The sequence below is a fragment of the Aegilops tauschii genome, chromosome 5, assembly GCF_002575655.3.
Source record: "Aegilops tauschii subsp. strangulata cultivar AL8/78 chromosome 5, Aet v6.0, whole genome shotgun sequence".
In the NCBI taxonomy this organism is placed as follows: Eukaryota; Viridiplantae; Streptophyta; class Magnoliopsida; order Poales; family Poaceae; genus Aegilops; species Aegilops tauschii.
Window position 1 is genome coordinate 551,032,517 of NC_053039.3, and position 25,139 is coordinate 551,057,655.

General features: G+C 46.3%; 1 protein-coding gene across 1 annotated transcript; it reads right to left on the minus strand.

The window, feature by feature from the left end:
- Positions 1-3,999: 3,999 nt before the first annotated feature.
- LOC109754575 (uncharacterized) lies at positions 4,000-9,127 on the minus strand. Its single transcript, XM_020313484.4, has 7 exons — positions 8,670-9,127; positions 7,580-7,771; positions 7,193-7,465; positions 6,515-6,617; positions 5,939-6,057; positions 5,200-5,355; positions 4,000-4,662 (listed from the first exon to the last, which is right to left on the minus strand). Exons 1-7 carry the CDS (start codon positions 8,973-8,975, stop codon positions 4,069-4,071), a joined length of 1,743 nt encoding a protein of 580 aa, XP_020169073.1. The 5' UTR covers positions 8,976-9,127; the 3' UTR covers positions 4,000-4,068.
- Between the last annotated feature and the right edge of the window lie 16,012 nt (positions 9,128-25,139).

The following is a 25,139-nucleotide window of genomic DNA, read 5'->3' on the forward strand; positions in this document are numbered from 1 at the left end:
CGTGAGGGGGCCACACCCCGGAGACACGTGTCGGGCTTTTGCAACCGCCACAACACTTTCAGACTTGTGATAGGCTGCGTACGCAAGATTGGTGGCATGCTAGCCCCCGGAGGCCGCCGGACGCAACCGTAGACATGCGAAGGGCAATCCGCGTAGAGGGAAGTGTTCGGATACTTATCCATCACCAAAAATTATGAAAAATTACCATCATTCCTATAGCACATGTGCCCACATCGTGTAAAAAACTCATGATTTTATCGCGCTCCGAGTATTTAATAATATTGACGCCGCACGTTACCGCAGAAAGTCTACTACTGTGTCATCGTGTCCGTGAGGGGGGCCACACCCCGGAGACGTGTGCCGCCTCTTCAGACATGCTACCACACCACCAGGCATGTATGAGGGCCCGGTACGACGCTCCGATGGCATTGCTACCCCCCAAGGGCCCCGTCCCGCCTAACCCTGGAGCGGTTGACCACGAGATCTAGCCCTTTGACTTCCCACGGACGGGCTTTGACCAGTGGACCTCTCCACCCGGTTGTGTTAGGTCAGTCCAAAGAGACACCTGGGAGCAACATCCGGGCCAAACCCACAACTACATCCCCTCCGTATAGACCCTACGCGTCCGTTTCCCCCCTCTAGGGTGCCGGCGGCGGAGCCGTCCGTGAGGGCGGCCACACACCGGAGACGTGTGCCACCTCTTCAGACATGCCACAACACCACCCCGCATGTATGAGGGGCCAGTGCGACGCTCCGGTGGCATTGCTACCCCCAGGACCCCCGTCCCGCCTAACCCTGGAGCGGTTGACCACGAGATCTAGCCCTTTGACTTCCCACGGATGGGCTTTGACCAGTGGACCTCTCATCCCGGTTGTGTTAGGTCAGCCCAGAGAGACACCTGGGAGCAACATCCGGGCCAAACCCACAGATACATCCCCTCCGTGTAGACCCGACGCGTCCGTTCCCCCCCCCCCCCTCCAGGTGCCGGCGGCGGCGCCGTCCGTGAGGGGGGGCACACCCCGGAGACTCGTGCCACCTCTTCAGACATGCCAGAACACCACCCCGCATGTATGAGGGGCCGGTGCGACGCTCCGGTGGCATTGCTACCCCCCACCCCCAGGGCCCCTGTCCCGGCTAACCCTGGAGCGGTTGACCACGAGATCTAGCCCTTTGACTTCCCAAGGACGGGCTTTGACCAGTGGACCTCTCCACCCGGTTGTGTTAGGTCAGCCTAGAGGGACACCTGGTAGCAACATTCCGACCAAACCCACAGCAACATTCCCTCCGTATAGACCCGAGGCGTCCGTTTCCCCCCTCCATGTGCCGGCGGCGGAGCCGTCCGTGAGGGGGGCCACACACCGGAGACGCGTGCCGCCTCTTCAGACATGCCACAACACCACACGGTTGTGGTAGGTCATCCCATATAAACACTTGGGAGCAGCGTCACCTCCGTATAGACCCGATGCGGCTGTTTCCCGCCTCCTGGTGTCGGCCGCCGGCGCCGTCCGTGAGGGGGGCACACCCCTTCGTATAGATTCCAAAAGTAAGGTATTTTTGCTTATATTAACACATGCTACATGTAAGTAAATTAAATAATAATACGTAAGACAATTTTTTTAAAAAAAAAACTATGCCGACGACAAAGGCGTCGGCATAGCCTAGGCCAGGGGCAGGTGGACGGCGCGCCGCGGATCGATGACGTGGTGGTCGGTGTGGTCCGGATCGATGACGTGGCACGCGCATCTGTGCCGACGGCCGCTTGTCTAAGCCGTCGGCATAGATCGGACGCCGTTAGCCGCACGTCACGGGAGGGGCCGCCGGGCCCGCATCTATGCCGACGGCTGCTGTAGGCATGGGCTCGGGATAAGCCGACGGCTGACCTGTGCCGACGGTGGCCGTCGGCATAGCTCCGGATAGCCCGACGGCCGCCCTACGCCGATGGCCCGGTTCCAGCTGTCGGCATGTCCTGGAGTAGGCCGACGGTGGCCGTCGGCATAAATTTGGCTGTCGGCACCGGCCCCTGTTCCGGTAGTGCATCTCCTTTCAAGGAACATGGGATGTCATGATCAAATGAAAAAGAGCAGTGCTAGGCGACCGATGATTCTTTCACGATACTTGACCGAGGCTAGTTAACCACCGTGGATCGAACTGCTACTTGAAAATGAGACGCGGGATCATGGTGTCGTGTGCGGGTCGGTCGATTGATCGGACAGGATCAGGTGATCCAAGGCACATGAGTTTACATCTTGAATAGGGCCAGACCAGAGCCGCCAAACAGTTGTTTTCATACAAGTGCGTCCAATACTAGCTAGCTAATGACTAACATGGTTTCTTTCATGGATAATAGCCCGAACCTGAACCTCCTATCACCATGGATGATGGCTTTAATCTCCTGGAGTATACCGGCGTGAGAGGAGCTGTTGACAGCCAGCTCCGTGATCATGGCAGAAGCCTCTGAGCTGTCCATCTTGGGAATGAAAGGCGGGTCGATCCACTCCATGGCAAGAGCAGCTCCTTTGTATGCTTCAAGTTCAGTTACTAGGGCGTTATCGCATGAGAACAGATGACGACACGGTCGTTCGAGTCTCTCAGCACCATGCCGATGTCGCCGTTCCCTGCCTGTTCTGAAAAGGAGCCATCCACATCGAGTTTCAGCCATCCAGCAGGCGGTGGCTCCCATCTTTCCGGATTCCCTTTTACCATGTCACCTGTTGGATGTTGCTAAATGCACAGGAGCGACGTGATGTAGCTGTGCAAGAATTTGTGCGAGACCTCAGTCATGGATGGGGGCTTCCTTATCGTGTGTAATATCGTTCATGACATGCCATGAGCGCCACATGGTCATGATCAGCACCATACGCTAAATGTCCGAGAGCGGCTCCAGAACCTCGAACAACCATTTCGGCCTTGTGTTGTGAACAAAACTGACATCTAGCACTGACCAATCCATCGCAATGGCACGCCACAAGTCCACCACTCAAGAGCACCTAAACGTAGCATGGAAGTCGCCCTTGCGTTCCATTCCGCACAGGGGGCAAATATTAATGGGCTACAAATGGCAAGAAAATTTGTTAGACCAAGTGGCCAGATAATTAGTCACGAGCCGCCACATGAAGATGCGTACCTTAGGGGGGCAGGGGCGCCCCATATAGTCTTCCAGGTGGCGCGACGACCATCCGGTGCTATGCTCGCAGCACATACCGATGGAAGCCCGAGCTCGTCCATGGTTAATTGGGCTGTAAGCCGATCAAATGGTACACATGTCGTTCTTTTCCAGAGCCCATGCGAGGATATCATCGAGGACACGCAGGGACGTCTAGATACTGGTGATGGTGTTGAAGTCAACCGGAAAAAAGTGTTGTCGTAGGGGGTCCATGCATCCGCCTGGAACCACGCTCGTCCAGATAGTCCGCCGCAAGGCGCAGTCTGCAGGTACCATGTGATGTGATGGGCTTCCAATCATGCTCCCTCGGAAGCCATCTATCTCGCGAGATGCGAATATTTTTCGTCGTTGCCATTTGCTAACTTGCCAGATCAGCCCTTTCTCACAAGTTCAAGACCGTGTTGGATGCCTTGCCAAGTTGCAGAAGCATTGCCGGAGAATAAACCGAGCTAACGAAGAGCAGAACGCTGAAGAGTCATTCCTTGCTGTGGATAGATGTCATATATGCATTGCTCTAATTCAGAGCCTGGAAGACCAGCTCGAAAATGAAGCACCATCCCTATGAGAACTAAAACAACCTTAACCTAAACTATTAGCAGCCGAGATGCCGGGATTCCCCTTCCCACCACCCGCCGCCAGAGCGGCGGACAGAGGGGAGGCGAATCCACGGGCTGGCCGACGGAGTCTAGAGGGGATGAGGCTTTGCCCCCTCATGGATTCGCAGTTGCAGCGCAGGCATGAGGAGGCTCAACTTTGACAGGCTAAATTTATTTAGTTGAAAAAAGAAGAGGAAGTAGCAATTGTATGAGAGATCAGGATTATTCTTAGACCAGTTGTTCATCGAGGCCATATTTTGATTGATATAAAAGAATTGGATATAACCATGACCGAGTTGTACAACAATTTCACAAATCGTCTGATGCTCTACTTACAATGTTATCGCTCTGAAGCTGTTCCAACAATAACTCCATTGTACTTATGTAACTAGGCATGTAATGCTCGTCTATCATATTTGGCGCGAGCCTTATTCTGCCATACAAATCTCTTGGCGTTTCATATATACTGATGGCCTCCTTGCTGCTGGTGCCTTCTCCAGGATTCGGGTCCGGTGAGGGCTGCGCGACCATATGAATAATTCTCCCGGGAGGGAAAAGTTGGCGCAGTGCGGGGGCGGAGGGAGATTCTTTCTGTTTTTCTTTACCGCTACCGTTCAGATTCTGGGACGCTTCTTCCTTTGCTGTCGACGACGCTTGCTCGCTGTCCAATGTTGCATTGCTTTCAACATCCCCTTGTGATGCAGATACTGCCGACCCAGCAGCAGACTCGACACTGACATCACCATCATTGTTAACTAGTATGACCCGTTCTGCAGAAGCATCGACAGATACGGCTGAAAGGTCCTGTTCTGGATTTGCCACGAAATATGCTTCATGGATACAGTCAATTTTCAGCCCATTTTCTTCAGGCTGTGTGATTTCTACTGCTTCTTTCAGTAAAGGCTGCATGACAGAAGGAGCAAACTGTTAAAAAAACACCCATATTCTCTATGTACACACTAGCACCAACTGATTAATATAAGAAAAACTGTGAGGTTTGTAGCCTTGTAAGTGCCCTTTGCTAGTTTACCTTAGGGAAGCAGGAGCTCCTGAATCCTGATGTTACTCGGACTGGACCAGAAATGTGCATGGTGGCATATTATTTTATTGAGGAATGAACACGTATTTGTAAAGCATGCGTCGTCACCTAAAGGATAAGCATTGGCACTAATTGTACCAACTACTAAATAAATAACAGCAGGATTTCAGGCCCACTTTTGCTAGTGATATTGGTGCTGATTGGGACTGGATACCAGAACGAACCAGTGGATGAATCCCGACCGTTAGTAGTATAGTGGCCACTGGTTTATCAAACTGATACACTACCAACGTTGCTTAAGAGTTTTTTTTCCCTCCTAATTTAACTTGTGGAAATATCATTGGATTTGTTAATTTCCGACAGTAAAGTTCACATCTAGAAACAGCAGCAATTTATATTACCTCAGAAATGCTAGAGTCAGGATCTGCAGTCTTTCCCGTTGAATGAGAGATGGACAGCATGTGAGACTTTGCAAAAGCTACACGCTGACTTATTTTCGCGAATAAACCAAGGTGAGCTTCATCCTGCGGATCATCCAGCTTTGATGATACCATTACCTGCAGTAGTAAGACAAGCAGCAATTCGGTCATCACATAAAATTTTGTGGGGAATACAATATAATGTCATTATTCATAAAATAAACATCATCGACTTACGATGTAAATGCTATCTTTTCCCATATCAGGTTCACAGAAGAAAGGTCAGAATATCAAAGGGTACGATTTACAATTTTAAGGGAAAAAAAGGAAAGCTCAACGCAATACTCCCTCTGTTTTAAGATATAAGGAATATTTGAGTGTCTAAATCCATGCTTTGACCAACAGTTGGTCCAGCAATATGTGTGCTATGTTACAAAAATTGACACGCTCAGATACGTATTCAAAAGCACTTTCTAATGATTTTAAATATTATACAAATAAAAATAATGCAAGATAATTTAATTTATGGTCAAGTCCAAAATTGAACAGTCAAAATATGCCCTATATTTTGAAACCTAGGCAGTATATACGGGATAATAATGCATTACTTGCCAAGTACTTCAGTGTTTTCGTGTCAACTGCAAAAGAACTCCACGCTGTGAAGGTTCAGTTTAAACTCTTTTTACGATGTTGCAGTAAAGCACAGTGGCCATCAGAATACCTCAGATCGCAAGCTCTCCATAGCAACTTTCGAAAGTGCTGGCACCACATCATCTCTGTTGACAAGAGAAGTGATAAAATCTTTCCCTGATTCTGCCAGCTCCCATGTCATACAGGCAGCTAAGTAGGAAGAAAAAGTACTTCAGAGTTCTGAAATTGTTTCTTTACAAACACAATATACTGATATCAATTCTCAGCATACATGATAGAATAATCTCACAAGTCAACTGCGATTGAAATAAATTTGTGGTCAGCAATTAAATTGCTCAAGGCATAAATATATCTTTGTTATATCTGCTATGTGCCTAATGTCACACTGAAGTAATGGTATTTTCTTGTTTTTCTGCCAAACATGTAGCATGCACGGAATGGTTATGTGACTACTAACTTTATAACCATTTAAGAAACATCAAAAGGGCTAAAAGTTACAACTTGGCATACGCAATATCAAAGGAAACATCTGATTATCTTAAAGGCAAACAGGATCTGAAATGCTCAGGCATCTGTGAATGCAATGATAAGCAAAAAGATATGTATCATGCTTTCAACAGGATAAAAAGCATGTAGAATCACTTACCAGGACCAAAGGCTAGACACGTGCATGATGTAAAATCATAATGCTCACGAAGAATATATGTCAGAATTGCCCCAATACCTGCTCCCATTGAGTGCCCGATGACCTAGTGCAAAAGGTACATAATGTATTGGATTGGATCATTTTGGACATGTAAACATGGTGTGGCAGAGGCAGAGAAATTTGTTACATGCTGCTAAGGTGTTCCAGTCATATTAATTTAATCAAAACCTTATTCTTTCTGGTTTTCTGCACAGGAGTAAAACAAGCAGCACTGGATGAATCAACTTAGGAGGCGCACATCAATGTATATGTACACTAAGTTATACTAAAAGCATAACGACACTAAAATGCGTAGTGCACACAGCATAGATCATATAAACTGTAGCTTTGTCGAGCAGTGCTACCAGACAAGTAGACTCTGACCTCAATAGTTCAACTATAAATGCTGAAATCGGAACGGTATAAATATCAAGCAGCTTACTGCAAGATCAAGGCTTATCGGTACTATTGTACTTCATAGCACATGGTCAAATCAGTAAACTTAACAAATTGTCCCACAGTTTAGACAAGCTTATAAACTTAATTGTCCTTATTGTGCATCAACCGCCAATTGCTAAAACTCACAAATCGATAAATTCATCAGGAAGGTAAACAAAATACGAACTTGATGAAAATTACCTTTATTTGGTAGTCAGGAAATTCTCGTACTGCATTGCGCAGAGGGGGCATGACAAGGTTAGAGATCCAGCGAGCTGCAGCAAGCATTCCACAATGTGCATACCCTAAGATTACATTGTCAATCTGTCCTTCATTCAGAACTATATGGTGGAAAGGAACTTCTACAGAACTTGCTGCTGTCAGGCGCTCCCTAGGACTGATAGCACCACGGATGAAAAGCAGAAAACACTTGGCTTTTTGGTCACGCACAAGTACGAAGGAAGGCTGCATAAGCTGCATGAAGTGAGGAGTCAAGAATGAGTCAAAATATGGGGGCCATTACACAGAAATACAGAAGCAGAGTACCTTAAAGCACGAGATAAGAAGAATATAGTGATACTTACTCACCCTCGCCCTAGACTTGTGGATGAGAACGTCCTCTTGACTGTACCCACCAAACTTGAGAAATTCAGAAAACCTATTCTTTGAGTAGAACATGCAAAGCTTCAAGTGCTCAAGAAGATAAGCTACTTCAGTATGTGCATCGTGACCTTTTAGTTGAAGGCAGTCACTTCCACGATACTCATGCTGCAAATTACCCTGGGCACACGAAAAGAATAAAAAAATAATCACCACATGTTTCGTCCATTGCACACGCAATGTGTTCAAGAGAGCAATACAGAAGCACGACGGTAATACTTTGCTTATGTGGCCACACTTCATGCAATCAAAAGAAAATGCTAAACTTATGCTGATTGGAGCGGTTGTAAAGTACAATTAGAAACATCTCTTGCTAATATCTGCAACTTCTGATTCTTCCCTTTTGAACCACCATTCTATGCCGGCCCTTCATACCATTTGCTATACAAGTAATGTAGCTAGGAAACTGATGAATCGGATCTCACAGATCCATGAAAATTAACAATGCTAACCGAAACGATCTTAACTGAAGCCCAAGTAAGCACATCACTGTGATCGGACACAGGTCCCTCAAACAAAAATAACCGGAAATTACCAGGATACCAATCCACTCTAGGAGGTGAACCAATTCAAGATATTGACTAAAATCAAAGCATTGGTTTCTCGGGATGGGAAACAGTAAATTCAAACCTTCCTTGCAAGTCAACTCAAGTCAAATTTTAGAATGGTCAGAAATCTTGCCTTCGCAGCAAATTTTTCAGCACATACGTACAGAATGAAAAGGCAAAAACACTATACTGAATTCGTCTATTAGAACAATCTGCTGACAAGTAGCTAGCCGAACACCTCGCCAATCTTAGCACCACGTTTCGCCCACTGCTAGCATTGGAGCTTCATCATCGATCACTTACCTTCAGGCTTCAGCCATTGGTAGAAAAGGTCCTTCCTTTAGTTAAGCACAAAAGCAGAGCAAGCAGGCGCACGAACACGGACACGGAGCACAAGCGTAGTGCTGTCACGCAGAGACTGGCTACGGAAGCAAGGGGAAGAAGGGGACAAAAAAAGCGTTCACACTGACCTGGCGCTTCATGTGGCGCTTGATCCCGAAGGCGAGGCCGTGGAGGCCCCACCGGCCGACGGTGAGCTCCCACGCGCGGCGCGCCGTGCGCGCGGCCACCGCAGCGGCCTCGCAGCACGAGACCGGAGGGCTGTGCGGCCACGGCCCCTCGCCGTCCTCAGGCCGCGACGTCAGCAGCGGCGCCTCCTCCCCCGGCGACGCCGGCCCCTCGGCGCCCGGCGGCCGGCAGGTGGTGATGAGCAGGTATACTAGGAGCGCGCCGCCCGAGGCTGCGACCGCCGCCGCGGCGGCCACGGCGGCGGGCATCGGGATCTGTGGCCGGCGGGATTTGGGCGATCGCGGCCGGCTGGAGGCGTTGAAGAATTGAAGTGGCGACGAAGACGGGGGAAGAGTGAAGCTTGGCTTTGTAGAGGGGTGGATTTGAAAAAGTTGCAGTGGCTTGCAAGTGAGGGAGACTTGCCTTGCGGATCCCATGAAATTTTGAAAAAATATATACAATTCCAACTAGCAAAATAGTAACAGCATATGCCGAATTTCCCTTGCTTCATCGAATTTACAATATATGGCCTGCGTTTGGTTTACTGTTAAAATTATCGCTCATCACGCTTTTTTGATGTTATCGCAACATTTTGTATAAAGTCATAGGCTCACAGCTCAAACAAAAAAAACTCATGGGCTCGTTTACCTTCGCTTGTATGCGACGGTGAGTTCTTCATTGGTTTGAAGCGGTGAGCGGAAAAGATGGATTATGGTCCAAACATGCCAAATATCCTAAAAGGGCCATGCAACTGGGTGTTTAACGAAAGAGACCAGCGTAATGAATATGATATGCATACATTGTTGCCAAATGTTAGAACATATGAGGCACCATAACCCAAGGAACAAGCAGACACGGCGACATAACATCGAGGCACGACGTCTGATGACAGGGTTTGACCGAAGCACAAACCCAAGGAACAACCAAGGACCCTCATAGAGGCGTCCCTCGACATGATTCATCTAGTGAGGCTCGAACAATGTTTTCGACCATCAACCATGTGTGTCTAACCGTCCCTCTTGTGGTTTACTTCGACGTTCCAAAGTTTCCCAAATATGTCTCCCGGGCCTCTCTCTAAGAAGGAAGAGAAGAGAAAACTATTTCTTAGGTAGAAAAAAGAAAGAAAGAAAAAACTGTTGGCCGAAGCAATGAGCTCTCTGGAACATGGAAACCATTGGCACGAAGTAAGTATGTACACATTTGAGAAAAAGCCCTCAACAAAACTTGTAATCTTGACGCGGCACAGCAGTGAGCTCTCTGGAACATGGAAATCTGGATAGTCATGGAAGGTGGTGGGCCCGGGAGGACAGCGTGGACGTCACATGGAGGCGCCAATTGGTCAGCTCCACCCGACGACAGGGTCGCAGACCATGATTGCTCGGAGCCCAAACCCAACCGTGTTTTCCCCTCGCCCAAATATCATAGCCCACAACCGACACGTGGGCCCGAAGGCCGCGGGACCCACATGGCGGTGGGGGAAGCTCACGCGCGGTCCGGGCGTGACGCCTGCTCTGCTGCAGGTAAACTGCTGCGCCCTCGTGGAGAGATGCGGGCGATAGGGCCGGTTGTTGGCAAGCGGGCCCACTTGCAGTCCTTGCTGGTCCACGTGCGGTTTAGGTTTTCCTCATGCCGGTGGGCCTACGCCGAGCGAGCCGTTGGATTGAGCCACGGACGGCCAGATCGAAAACGATTTTCAAAGAAACTGGTTGGATTAAGTTTTTCTTTTTTTCGAACTTTGGTTGGATTTAGTTCCAATAATAACAAAGAATAAAAAAAAATCCTCGGCCAGCAGCTCTCCAACGACAATGTGTAGGCAACTCGTGGCGTAGCCAGAGTCAAAATCTTGCTTTCAACATTCGCAAAGAAAAGAAAAGAAAATCTTTCTTGAAAAAAAGAGTCAAAAAATTTGTGTGGTTGACGCCCAAACAGTCTAAACACATGGGAGATCTTTATCGTAACCAGTGCGGAGCGTCAGCAGGACAATTCCTAAGAGATTTGGGTGAGATCTTATATTAGGTGAGATCAGTGAAATCGATTTTTTTGAATAAATCTACATAAGATTCTCAAAAAAAAATGTAGACACACATCAATGGTTGATGTTCAACCTCAAAATGTTTCAGCTCGTAATTTGACCTACATTAATAGAAACAAAAAAGACAAATTATATGTGAATAGTGTCAAAGTACTATTCATCCAATGCTGCCACTAATCAAATTTGAATTTGTCTTTTTTAAATCATCAAATCTACGTCGAGTTTTGAGCTGATTTTTTTCCGAAGTTTTAGACATACCCCATGTGGATGTTGTCAAATAATTTTAGATTTTCTCAAAATGTACAAGTATGTATTTTTTGGGTTGATCTCACGTGATGTGAGATCTCACACAAGTCTTCCCTGACAATTCCTGGCCTTGCCTCCCCCTCTTCCTAGAGGATTTTTTTCTCTTCAAATATGCTTATCTATCTGCTAATCGCCCTACTAATGATCTGGCGTTTTGATCACCCCTAGCCTTTTCTATGTCATACACCCATTTGCCCCCCTTATTATTTGGTTCATGCTCCGGCACTGATCCTAACCACATTAATGGTAGCGCCTGATGCATGCGATTCTGAAGAAGGGCAAAACCTTGTGACTCAAACACTATGAAAGATCTAAGAGCATCTAAAACAACCGCGGACACCAAATTCGAGCCCTAGAATGCCTGCGGACATGTCCGGGCGTGTTCGCCGGCAGTGAATGGACAACCCTTATTTTTCATTCTCCGCATCCGAATACTCATATTTTAGATCCATACAAAACATGCAAAAAAACATATGTACTACTTAGATCACTAAGCTAGCCTACACTACTCATCGTCATCGAAGATGTCCACGATCTCCGTGCAGGATCCCGGATACATGGGCAACAGCCTCAACTCTGACTCCTACGACTGTTGTGGCTCCTCCTCCGCCTCCGCATCCAAATCGGCAAACAGCTCGTCAATCTCCGTGTTCCGCTAGCGAAGGAAGCGGCAGTTCGCCTCCACCTCTGCCTCTGACTGGATGGAGGCGAGGATGGCCACCTGCTCCGCCGACTCCGTCGCCTGGGACAGCTCGTACACTGCCAACGCCTCGGGCATGCCGAAGCCCAGAGCAGGAGGTGTCGGATCCGCGTCGATATCTGTCGTGTCCTCCACCGGCTGTGCGACCTCCATTGCCACATTTTGCTCCACCTCTGCCTCTGGCCATTTTAGTCTCCTCCTCCTGCTCCTCCCCTCCTCCTTCCCTCCTCCTCCTGCTCCTCCCCTCCTCCCTCCCTCCTCCTCCCTTGCTCCAATGAGTCTGGAGGCATGACGGCTGTGATCCGAACTTCGCGCTTAGCTCAGATCTTCTCAAGCAGCTGCAGCCGGCGCTCCGGTGTGAGCATGGCATAGTTGGTGATCTTCTCGTGGACCATGGCTAGCAGATAATGGCGGACACGGGAGATGGGTGGGTGGCGGCGTGGAGGGGAGGGAATGGGGTGCGGCTAGGGTTGCGGTTCCCATCTGGCTTAAATAGTTGGGCTTTAGTCATCGGGCGTCACGCCAGAGCGGCGCCACACGGTGCCCTCAATGAGTCCTCACCGCCCTACTCAAAATTGGAAGGGACGAATGTCAGACCATTTGTTTGCGACTGATTCCACGTGGGACCCAGCCGTCAGTCCGGCATGGCGAACGCGCACGGGTGTGCCCAAATATGGATTGAATATGAGAGGTGCTGGCTAGCCCGAACGTATAGGGCTAGTTTGAAGAGCCCGCCTAAGTCACGATTTTTGTGACTAGTAAGTGATCGGGCTATCCGCCTGGATGTGTAGGGGTCTTTTTGAGTTAGTTTCATAATTTTAAGCATCACCTAAATTTTCGGTCACAAAAAGGGCAAAAAGCTCTTCGGTTGAACATAACATGCAAATGAGCTCGAAAATGGACGAAACTTGGCATGTTGTGTTTATAGGCTCCTGTAGGGTGTGGTAACAATTTGAGAGTGTTACAATAAAAATTAGATGCACATCATGTACAGACCGAACACTCTCCGGCAAAGTGCCGGAGTTTCGAACGGTAACCGCCGCCTTCCACACACAACTCCATTTTTTACATCATTTCAAATTTAAACTTTTTCTATGATCAACACACACCTTTGGAAGTCCCATGCTCAAACTTGAGCACTTTATTGAGTTGGTTTGCTATTGCCCATGCATTAACTGATTTTTCAGCCACTAAAAAGGGCAAAATGATCTTTTGTATCAAATAACATGTAAACAAGATCAGAAATGGATAAAAATTAGTATGATGTCTTCATAGGACCCGTGTAGAGTGTGGTAAAAATTTGAGAGCATTAAGGCAGAAACTAGATGCACTTCTTATACAAACCGAACACTCTCCGACAAAGTGTCGAGGTTTTGAACGGAAACTGCCGCATTCCACACACAACTCCATTTTTTACACCATTTCAAATTTAAACTTTTTCTATGATTAATACACACCTTTGGATGTCACATGCTCAAATTTGGCCACTTTATTGAGTTGGTTTGCTATTATCAAAGCATTTACTAATTTTTCGGCCACTAAAAAGGGCAAAATGCTCTTTGGTACCAAATAATGTGTAAATGATCTTGTAAATGGATAAAACTTCGCATGATGTCTTCATAGGACCCATGTAGGGTGTGGTAAAATTTGAGAGCATTACGACAAAAATTTGATGCACTTCTTGTACAAAGTGAGCACTCTCTAACGAAGTATCACAGTTTCAAACCAAAACCGCCGCCTACCACACACAACTTAATTTTACAACATTTCAACTTCAAACCTTTTTATGCTCAAATATACACACCATTGGAAGTTTCATCCTCAATTTTTTGAAGGTTTTTGAGTTGCTTTTGTATTTTTAAGCATTAACTGTTTTCTCCGACCATTAAACATGGCAAAACGCTCTTTAGTTCAACATAACATGCAAACGAGCTCGGAAATAGATGAAACTTGACATTGTGTATTCATAGGACCCTTGTAGGATGTTGTAAAATTTTAGAGAATTGTGACAAAACTAGATGCACTTCGTGTACAAACCGAACACTATCCGGCAAAGTTCGAGGTTTTTGAATGGAAACCACCGCCTTCTATATTTTACATCATTTCAACTTCAAACTTTTTCTATGATTAATACACACCATTGGTATCATATTTTTGAAGCATTAACTAATTTTCTGGACACTAAAAATGGCAAAACAATCTTCTGTTCAACAAAGTGTGCAAACAAGCTCCGCAATGGATGAAACTTTTTCTATGTTTAATACAAACCAATAGAAGTCCCATGCTAAAACTTGATACTATGATGGGTTTAGTAAACATGATTTTTTCAAGGATATTTTTTTACTTAAGATATGTGTGGTGGGCAGTTCAATATGCCCGCCACCGCTAACTTTTAGAAATTTTTGGTGCGGGTTGCCTAAAAGATTTTTGCCCGCTACTGGTGCATGACAAACCAGTGGCGTGCACGAGTTTGTTGCCCGCGACTGCTGCTTTTATTCCATGAGTAAATTTGTAAAAGTTTATGAGTGGTGGGTGGTCAGTTTTGCCCACCATTGTTGTCCACATAGTAGTCTCCGACGACCTTTTTTTACCCACCACTGCTACCTTTCTAAATAGCAGTGATGGGTACCTATCCATGCCCACCACTAATTGAGCCCACCTATAAGATTTTTGTCAGTAGTGTGTATCCGCATAGTCTGGATTTTAGTGCATATCTGCACATGCCGGATTTGAATTTGATAGACCAAGCTCATAAAGGATGCTTAGATGTTCACCTACTGAAGGATCTTTCATTCATATCAATGCTACCACCAAGTCTTTTATAAGGAGCAAGCTAGGATTCCGCAAGCAAAAGAAGAATAACATGTTTTGTGTTGTACTTCTTTGTCTTAGAATTATCCGATCTTCTGTGTGCATTATTTGTTGTGTCATACAATAAATATTTGAATTGGATAGGGTGAGCATAGAAGGCATCGGGAATTAACAATGGATCAAAGGAATTACAACTTTCATTGATTCGTTCAAATTGTCAGCATTCCCTCTTTGTTAATTTGCAATTTCACCTCATGGCACTTCTTTCTCAGATGATCATTGCTCTTATTTAGGTTGTCATCTACACCAACTCTTATTCCATCTCGAGGAAGCGATGGCATTATCTTTTCTTGGCTTGTTTGGGATGGAATGGTGACTGGTGTAGACCAGTGCAGGCCCGTGAGGATGGACTGACTAATACCAATGCTTGTTGAGCTGTTATCATATTAGTCCTTGATAGTTAATACTTTTTTGAGGTGATTGATAGTTGATACTTGAGAAAATTCCTTATTTGACACTATCTTAAAATCTGCTTCCTTATTTGACACTGGAAAAGTTTTTCTTCCCTATTTGACACAAGTTCTATATTTTATTCCCTATATGACATTTCCGTCCATTTTGAGCCTAAATGACACCTGAAAAGACTCTTTTGCTCCTCATGTGGTATGTGTGTGGGGGGCAATAGCGCATACCACTCTCAATATCTCCTCAGCTCAGCACCTGCAAATGGATGGCACGGCAAAGCGTGTCAATCAGTGCATGGAGATCTATCTGCGTTATTTTGTGCATAATTGCCCATTGAGGTGGATGGAGTGGCTCTTGTTGGCCAAATTTTGGTACAAGACCTCCTACCATTCTACCCTCAAACCCACACCGTTTGAATTATTGTATGGGCACAAAACTCAGTTCTTTGGCATCAACAAGATAACAATGTGTGGATGTGGTAGTTACCAATCTCGTGGCATGCATGGACAAAAGACAGAGGTACAATGGTCGCGCTACTCCAGCAACACTTTAAATCGTGCTAGTCAACAACACAAGGTCGACCTCAAGTGTTCTTAGAGGGTGTTTGCAATGGGTGATTGGTGTACTTGAAGACACAACCCTATGCCAAAAACAAGCATTTCATTTCTTTGGTCCATTTCAGGTGCTCCAACGTGTCGATTAGTTGGCATACAAACTGGCGCTGTCGAAACATGCCAAGATTCACCCAGTGATCCACGTGTTGCAACTCCATGCCGGCTTGCCTCTATCAACTGAAGTAATGCCAGAGCTTCCGGTTCTTAATGAAGACCTGCACCTTTGCAAGTTCTAATTGCGGTGCAACAGGGGTGGTAAGTTCAGCGTGGACATTCTCAAGTGGAACAAGGCATGGTTCACCAGTCAGAGTTCCTAGCATCCCTGCCAACCTGGGAGGACCTCATTCCCTTGCGGGCTCATTTCCCTCGAGCATTCGCTTGTAGTCAAGCAAAGACTAAAGTAGGGGGAAATGTCTTGCGAAGGGCTATGGAACGCAACACGAAGACATCCTAGGAAGGGCCCAATACACTAGTAGAAAAAGGCCCATTTGTCCCGGTTCGGGAACCGGGACTAAAGGGTCGGTACTAAAGCCCAATACCTTTATTCCCGGTTCTTATACAAACCGGGACAGATGGGGCTCCACGTGGCCGCTGCGGCTTGCCCAGGCAAGGGGGCCTTTTGTCCCGGTTGGTAGCACCAACCGGGACCAATAAGCGTCCACGCGTCAGCAGTTCAGGGGCTAGGGTTTTTGTTTTTTTTCTAAAGGGGGAGGGGGGTTGGGGGTTTTGGGGGGGTTTGTAGGGTTAATTTAGGGGTTTCATATATTGTGTTAGGTAGCTAATAGAGAGAAGTGTCCTCTCTTATCTCCGTGCTTGGGTCGACGCTACGTACTATACGTATAGAGAGGACTCGACACGCTAGCTAGTAAGAAAATGAAGGAAACCATTAAGTATAGAAGATCGTCGTGAACATATACAGAGAGAAGTGATCGACCTCTCCTTCCCCGAGAGATTGGTCGAACAACAAGTTTCCGTATATCTATCCGACGCTACTGGCTAGCTACATACATACATACATACATACATACATACATACATACATATATATATACATACAATGTAAGATCTCTTACAGTACCCTAACATCTGAACTCAAGTTCCACATGGTATTCTCCGGCTTTATTGATGACATGGTCGAGAAAGAATCCCGCCAATTCCTCTTGAATTGCTCGCATGCACTAGTAGAAAAAGGGCCTATTGTCCTGGTTCGTAAGGCCCTTCTGTCCCGGTTTTTGAACCGGCACTAAAGGGTCGTTACTAATGCCCTAAGCCTTTAGTCCCGGTTCTTACACAAACCGGGACAGATGGGCCTCCATGTGGCCGGTGCAGCGAGCCTAGGCAGGAGAGCCTTTAGTTCCAGTTGGTGGCACCAACCGGGACCAATAGGCATCCACGCGTCAGCAGGTGGCAGGAGCTGAGGTTTTTGTTTTTTCTGAAAGGGGGTGGTTTAGGGGGTAATTTAGGGTGTGTAAGCTAGCTAACAGAGAGAAGTGTCCTCTCTTATTTCCGTACTTGGTTTACCAACGCTACTGCTATGCCTAAACATGGCTTAGATTAAAGTGAAGGCAACATGTGGTGCATGTCGAAAGTAATATTAATCCTAACTTAATCAAGTTTGGATTAGTACTACTTTCGACATGCACCACATGCTTGTTGCCTTCACTTCAATCCAATCCATGTTCATTTCACCCACTGATATATAATAACTCTTCATGCCCGCATCATGCATCATCATAATAACAAGTCCTACTAATCATCATCATACAACTTCTACTCGTTATTAATAACAAGTCATACGATCATCATCCTCATAGTCATCGAACCAACCCTACTTAATTGTTCTAGGCACATGATCATCAGTATTAGGTAGGACCTAAATATCCTCTTTAAGGTAAAGTGGCATAAAGCAATATAGACCCTGACTCTCCATTATGAAGAATGGAGATCATCCTGTCTCCAATTCTTGCGCTTCGCTTCCTTTTGCTTCCAAGAACCTCCTTACGACTGTCCATACATTTTTTCCATTCCTTGATTTTCATGTCTACTTCTTTGAGAAATCCGGTATGGACAGTTCAGATTCGTAGGATGACCTGGACGTATGTTCGAAACATCAAGGCAACCACTCAGATACATCAGATGAGGCACACAATCCTCTGGGATTATCTGTTGAAAAACATAGTAATAACTTCATAGCTAGCAATGATGTACTAGTTTTAGAAGTATGCAAAAGATGCACGAATGTCGTAATAGTAAAAAATCTTACCAGGGTATCTCCATAGTAGTTACCGTAGTTCAACACGTGCACTAGTGGCACGTATTGACCATAATGTGGAGGAGCTTTACAATAGATATTGTAATTCTCAAGATCAGTACAAAATCCGACCAGATGAGTTTTCTCCTTATAAGTTAACTCAGAGCCATCGGTGTAGTAGGTTCTGTCTACCATGTTCCGCACATTGTTTGAACAATCAAAATAAGCTGTCAATGAAAATAAGCTGTCAACTATTTTGAAATGAACAATATAAATTAGCTAATAACTATGTTTGAGAAACTCACATAGTGGTATAATTGGAGGCGTATCAACAAGGACCCAAATGTCCATATTGTCTTGCTCGATGTCAGGATCACCAAGATCCATGGTGACAAGCATACCCTCATCAAAACCATACATCTTGCAAAATGCTTCCCGATTTTTGCAACCAAAATGGGTTACGCTGTCAGAATTATACAGATTTACTTCAAAATCTATATCATAATGGGTCCTTAGGTGAATTTTCTTTGTTTCCATACTTTCATGGTCTTCAAAACCCATCCTCTCCAAGACGTAGCGTCTTGCATGGCATGCGATAAGCTCACGTGGTGTATACATTCGACCATTGGTGATGGTCGCTCCTCCTTTCATCCTTGAGTGCATTACACCAAAATGTCTAGCATACGGGAATGAAGGAGAAGCGACCCCCACGACAACAGTCGGGATTCTTTGTCCTCTCATATATATATATGGTGGAACTCTCCCTCACTGATTCCTCTCTGACATTTGCGACCGTCGGTGATGGTAGCTCCTCCTTTCGTTCCCGAGTGCATTACACCAAATTGTTTTGTTTTCGCAGATGTAGCTTATAGGGATTTTGTTTATAATGCTACGGACGTACCACCTCTGCGAACAAATGGAGATGATGATGTAGTTTTGCTTATAATTGAATGCATCCTAATTTGAATACTACTTTATTTTGCGATTTGATTTTGCTTATTGAATGCTCAAATTGGAAAACTACTCCTACTTTGAATGCTAAAATTGGAGAGCACTATGCAAGGCGTACATCGTCGAATATTATCACTAATACACCTCGAATACTATCATACATATAGCATCGCTAGTACAGCTAGAACCGTAGCGCCCGACGGGTATCGGCGCGGGCGGTGGACACCCAAAGAGAAGGAACCATCACAGGATCATAGCTCCAGTGAGATCCCTGAAGAACCTGCCAGGTATTGTCGAACCTGCCCTCCAACGCAACCATGTAGCGACGGACGTGCTCGTCCTCCTCGCTGACACGGTGACGTACCACCTCCGCGGTGTCCGGAAGTCTCGGCACCGTCACTGACCCACGCGACCGCCACCAAACAATGATCGGGTCAACGACGGGCTGGCTCCTCACCAACCTACGCCCCCCGGAAGGTAGCACCTCCCAAAACCAGCCCGGTGGAGCCCAGTCCCGGACATGGCCGCTCTGATCAAGCCGGCCTCCTCCATCGAGTCGACGACGAGGATGCGGGATAGGCATCGTCGACGTCGATGAGGGAATAATTGCTTTAACTAAAAAAATAAACTAGTTCTATTAAATTTCTTGTTAAAAATAAACTACTTCTATAGTAAAATAAACTAGTTTTATTAAATCAACTAGTTCAACTACTAAGCACTTACTATAAATAGAATAAAGTAGTACTTACTAAAAATGAACTAGTTTAACTAGTTCTATTATTTTTCTAACTAATTCTATTAAACACTTTCTAAGTAGTCTTACTAAAAGTTACTGGGAGGGGGGGGGGGTATATCAACAACGACATACCCAATTAAAAAATAAGAAGAGGAAGAAGAAGAAAAAAAAGAGGAGAAGAAGAAAGTAATAGAGGAGGAGATCGAAGAAAATAAAAGAGGAGAAGAAGAAGAAATAGAATAATAGAATAATATATTATTCTATTTCTTCTTCTCCTCTATTCCTTCTTCTTCTCATCTTTTTTTTTCTTCTTTTTCATCTTCTTATTTATTTCTCCACTTCTTCCTCTCCTCTTCTTCTTATTCTTCTTCTTCTTCTTCTCCTTCTTCCTCTTCTTATTTTCCTTTTTTCTCTCCTTCTTTTTCTTCTAAATATGAACATATACATAAATGACTTTGATCATACACAATTTTCCTATACATACACAATATGAACGTATACATAAATTGACAAAGAAAATTCTATGAACAAAAAAAATCATAAAAATTCTATGAACAAAATTACAACAGAAAAAATCATAAAAATTCTATGAACAAAATTACAACAGAAAAAATCATAAAAATTCTATGAAAAAATTGACATATTCTTTGCATATGAACATACAAACATTTGCATATTCAACAATAATATCACCAAAAAAAAATCTAAATTACACATCTAAATTAATACAACTAAATTACAACAACTAAATTAACTACACATCTAAACTACACATCCAAATTAATACAACTAAATTACAACATCTAAACTACACATAATAGGGGGCGCGGCGGCGGCCATTACAGAGAGGAGGAGGAGGGGATCGGGGCGGCGCTCATAGGGTGCGCGGCGACGGCGACGTGGAGGCAGGGCCGACGGCGTCGGGGCGGGGGCGGCGCAAGGCGGGGCGGGACGGCGTCGGGGCGGCGCGGGACGGCGTCGGGGCGGCGCGTCGGAGGCAGGGGCGACGACGGCGATGACGAGGCAGACGGGCAGCCTGGCGGCGTCGCGGCGGGAGAATGAGGAGCTGAACGAAAAATTCACAATTCCTGGTTATATAGACGAGGCATTGGTCCCGGCTCATGGCACAAACCGGGACCAATGCCCTCCTTTAGTCCCGGTTGGTGCCACCAGCCGGGACCAAAGGTCTCTTTTCAGCAGCCCAAAGGGCGGGAAGCAGAGGCCTTTGGTACCGATTGGTGGCACCAACAGGGACTAAAGGAGGGCATTGGTCCTGGTTGGTTTTATGAACCGGTACCAATGCCACCCTTTAGTCCCGGTTGGTGGCATCAATCGGGACCAAAGGCCTCGTGCTGCCCGTGCCCAAATGTTTAGTCCCACCTCGCTAGCTGAGAGGGGCGCGCAGTGGTTTATAAGCCCCACTGCCGCACCCCTCTCGAGCTCCTCTCCATTGCAGGCTTACGGGCCTAATTGTCACTGCTATGCCTGATGGGCCTACTGGGCCTTCTACGGGCCAGAATCCTGGCCCATGGATGGGTTTCTAGTCGTATTCAGGCCATGGTGGGCCCAGTAGGTGGCATATTTTTTATTTTTACCTGTTTTTTGTTTTCTTTTTTGCTTTATTTATTTTGTTTTGTTTCTACTTACAGCAAAAAACTTATTTATTTTATTCAAAATAAAATTGTGAATATTATTGCTTACACACTTCAAATTGTCTTTGAGATTAGCCCCGCTTATTCTTGGCCGTCGCGTTGTAGATGAACTTGCGGACGTAGTATCCATAGTAATCATTCCCGGGTTCCTGCCACAAGCACTTTACGAGAAATAGAGGTCAATAAAACTGATAATGAAGCATTATAAATGGTATTGATGAAAGTAGCTAGAATCAACGGGAGATGCGCGGAACTAGCTAGCTAGTAGTACTTACTTTCGGGTATGTAAATCGCAGCTCCCCCGGCAACCCCGGAGCTTGTGTGGTGAAGTCTTTCCAAACCCCGCGAGACAAAGAAAACAATTACTTGATATCAGAAAATGAACAAAGTTGCTGCTATGTTCCGATAATGATCGATTGAACTTACTTCTCGAGCATTTTAGTCTTGTCCGCATAGTCCTCGGGATCTTTTCGTCTCGAGTCTAAGATGGTTACTAGCTAGTCCCTGGTCAAGCTTAATCTCTAGGAGAATATAGTGGAACTTGCGCACGCATGCATAACTCATCAGTTACATTATTATAACCTCGAGTAATAAGGGAAACCCAATATGCACAAGACAGTAAAACTCACTGGAAGTTGTAAGGAAAGAGTATTTTATCTTTGTTTTGATTTATTACCAACGATCGTAGCAAGTTGGCATCGGTTTCTTTGGCATGAAATGTAACCGTAAATTCATCTATGATATTTGTGTTAATGAACCCAATATCATAGATTACATGCACGACGAGGATGCACATTTTCTGCATTCGACAATCTTCAATCTGCATAATATAGTGAGGATAATTATATATACATGCAATGAAAGAGCTGAGCTATATATAGAGACTTAATGGCAGAAGTAGTACTTACAGACAGTAGCAAGTGACCGTTAATTTATCGAGGGCCTTTTGATTGAAAAACTGGAAGAACTCCTCAAATGGAACACACAACAGATCAATTCCAACGAGGTCGTGCTCCTCTTTAACTCTCAGCGTCAAAGTATCCTTCCCAGACTCTCTGCAGGTTTTCATGTACCAATCATGGAATCTTTGCATCATTGTTGTTACAGGAGGACTTCCATCTTTGAGAGAGAGGCTTCCCGTACTAGTATCTAAATTCGTCCACCTCCATTATATTAAAATGTGCATCCTCGTCGTGCATGTAATCTGTAGGATTGGTACCGGGCAAGATCCCCGGATGATTAGCGAGGATATCGCTAGACACCTTGAGCAGGCGGCACGATTGGTTCGCCTGTTCGCCGAGCTGGGGAATTTTTCCCACTTCTTTGTTCTGCTAACCTTCGATCACTGCAAGTACTTCCCGACCGCCCTGCTTCGATATATGACCTTTCAATAATGCGCTCATAGTTGGTTTTCGGCGGAGACGGTGGTAGTTTCTTCAGGGCATCCATAGTGCGCTTTGCTTTCACCAGATCTATCTTATCCTCCGGAGGTGGATGTTTCTTAGCTCTTTGCGTTTCAAAGAAGTCCTTCACATAGGCTTGACAGATGTCCGTGTTTTCCTCCACGGTTCTCTCGTATGGTAACTTCTCTAGAGGCTTGAGAGATGGACCGAATCTGTATTGCCTCCCGCCTCTGGCTGTACTGCTAGACGCCGGAGCGGCCGGAGCGGTGGCGGCTGTCTTCCTTTGTTGCTTATGAGGCGGAGAAGGAGGCGGAGTGCTACGATGCGACGGAGCAGCCGGAGCGGTGGCGGCTCTCTTCCACCCTTGCTGACAAGGCGGAGGAAGAGGCGGGCTGCTCGGACGCGCCGGCGCAGGTGGAGAAGGAGGCGGAGTGCTGCCACGCGCTGGAGCAGGTGGAGAAGGAGGCAGAGTGCCCTGATCACTCACCAGAGGAGGAGGCGGAGTGTCCTGACTCGCCAGAGGAGGAGGAGGAGGCGTCCAGTTCGGAAGGTTGATGAGCTCCTTCCGCCATAGACATGGAGTCTTCAGAGCAAGACCTAGCCATGTCTCCCCTTCACCGATAGGGTGGTCAGGCTCGAGGTCCTCAAATCCCTCGTTATTTCATCCACCATCGCAACAACATATCCTTCTGGAATCAGACGGCAGTGAAATATTGTGCCGGGTTCAGGAGGTGCAACAGAGCCGACAGCCGCCATGACTTTGAAGTTCTGCCAATGTGTCATAAGGTGGCAACGTTGAGACTCCATGATAGCATCCACGGGGTAGCTAGCAGGAGCCGTGAAGATAGGCTCCTGAAGGAGCTCGGTGGAAGCCACGCTGCTTCTCCGCTGAGATGGCGGGGTAGCTTCGGGGGTAGCTCCGACATGTCGCTGGCTGTCCTTTTCCTCTAGCGCTTGTACCCTTGCATGCACCTTTTGCAGTTCGGTCTGCTCCTTTTTCCTCCTCCTCTCCCGGGTTTTGTAACCGCCTGCCTCGGGAAACCCATCCTTCCACGAAACAGAGCCTGGCGTGCCTCGTGTCCGTCCAGGGTGCTCAGGATTCCCGAGGGCCATTGTCAGCTCGTCGTTCTCTCTGTCGGGAACGAACATCCCTTGCTGCACAGCGGCGATATACTCCTGAAGCTTCGTGAAGAGTATTCTCAGTTGCTGGTTCGTCCAAACGCACTTCCCTGTTTCAGGGTCCAAGGTTCCCCCAACCCCGAAGAACCAAGTCCTTGAACGGTCTGGGCAGTTCAATGTCTCTGGTTCGACCCCTTTATCAAGCAGGTCATTCTCAGCCTTGTCCCACAACGACCGGGCTTTGAGGTAGCCACCTGACCCCGTGCGATGGTGAAGCGCCTTCTTCGCAGCATTTTTCTTGTTTGTCGCTGACATCTTCTTACTCTTCTCCGATGTCTTGTGGGGCACAAATGCGTCCCAGTGATCTCTTATCTTCTCAAATCGGCCGGTGAATTCTGGAGTCTTTTCTTTGTCGACAAACGTTGTTTTCAACTCAGTCTTCCACCTCCTGAATAGATTTGCCATCTTCTTAAGAGCATGAGCCTTGACCAATGGCTCTATAGCTGGCTTCTCCGGATCCTCCTCTAGCGGTAGGGTGAAATTTGCCTTCAGCGCGGTCCAAAGATCAGCTTTCTGCCTATCGTTGACATAAGACACCTGAGGGTCTTCGTTCTTAGGCTTATACCATTGGTGGATGCTGATCGGGATCAGGTCCCTAACAAGAACCCCACACTGAGCAGAAAATGCTTCCTTGGTCCGGATGGGTTCAATCGGTTGGCCATCGCGCGCGATTGTTGTGATCGTGAACCTTTCATCCTGGCACAACTTTTTCTTCGGGCTTCGTCTCGTTACCGAAGTTTTGCTCGATCCGGAGGGCTAGAAAAGAAGAAAGAAGGGAGTTAATATGTGTACATACCAAAACAACTAATGCATCAATTAGGTAGTCAGCACATGCTTAATTAATATATATACCTGGCCGGACTCGGTTCGGTCACCGGAGCCGTCATCACGGTGTCCTTCTTCCACCGGAATTCGGTCACCGGAGCCATCATAATCATGTCCTTCCTCCTCCATTGTTCGATCGCCATAGCCTGCTTCACCCTCTCCTTCCAGACCATCGGTGTCGTTGAGATACGACAAGACATCACCTTCGGCTGCGATTATGTCCCCCAACATCTGTTCTGCTTCCAAGTCTCGGTGCTCCATAGTTTCTGCAAATATTACAACATGGCAATTATTATACAAACATGACAGATGGATATATTAGTGGAAAACGTAGACCTATCTAGCTAATCACAGCAAGGAATCATATCAAATTGTTTTCGGGGAGGGGGTATATCGACCCCCCTCATGTCGAAGTTATCGGGGAGGGGGTATATCGAAAATGACATACCCGATAAAAAATAATAAGAGGAAGAAGAAGAAAAAAAAGAGGAGAAGAAGAAAGGAATAG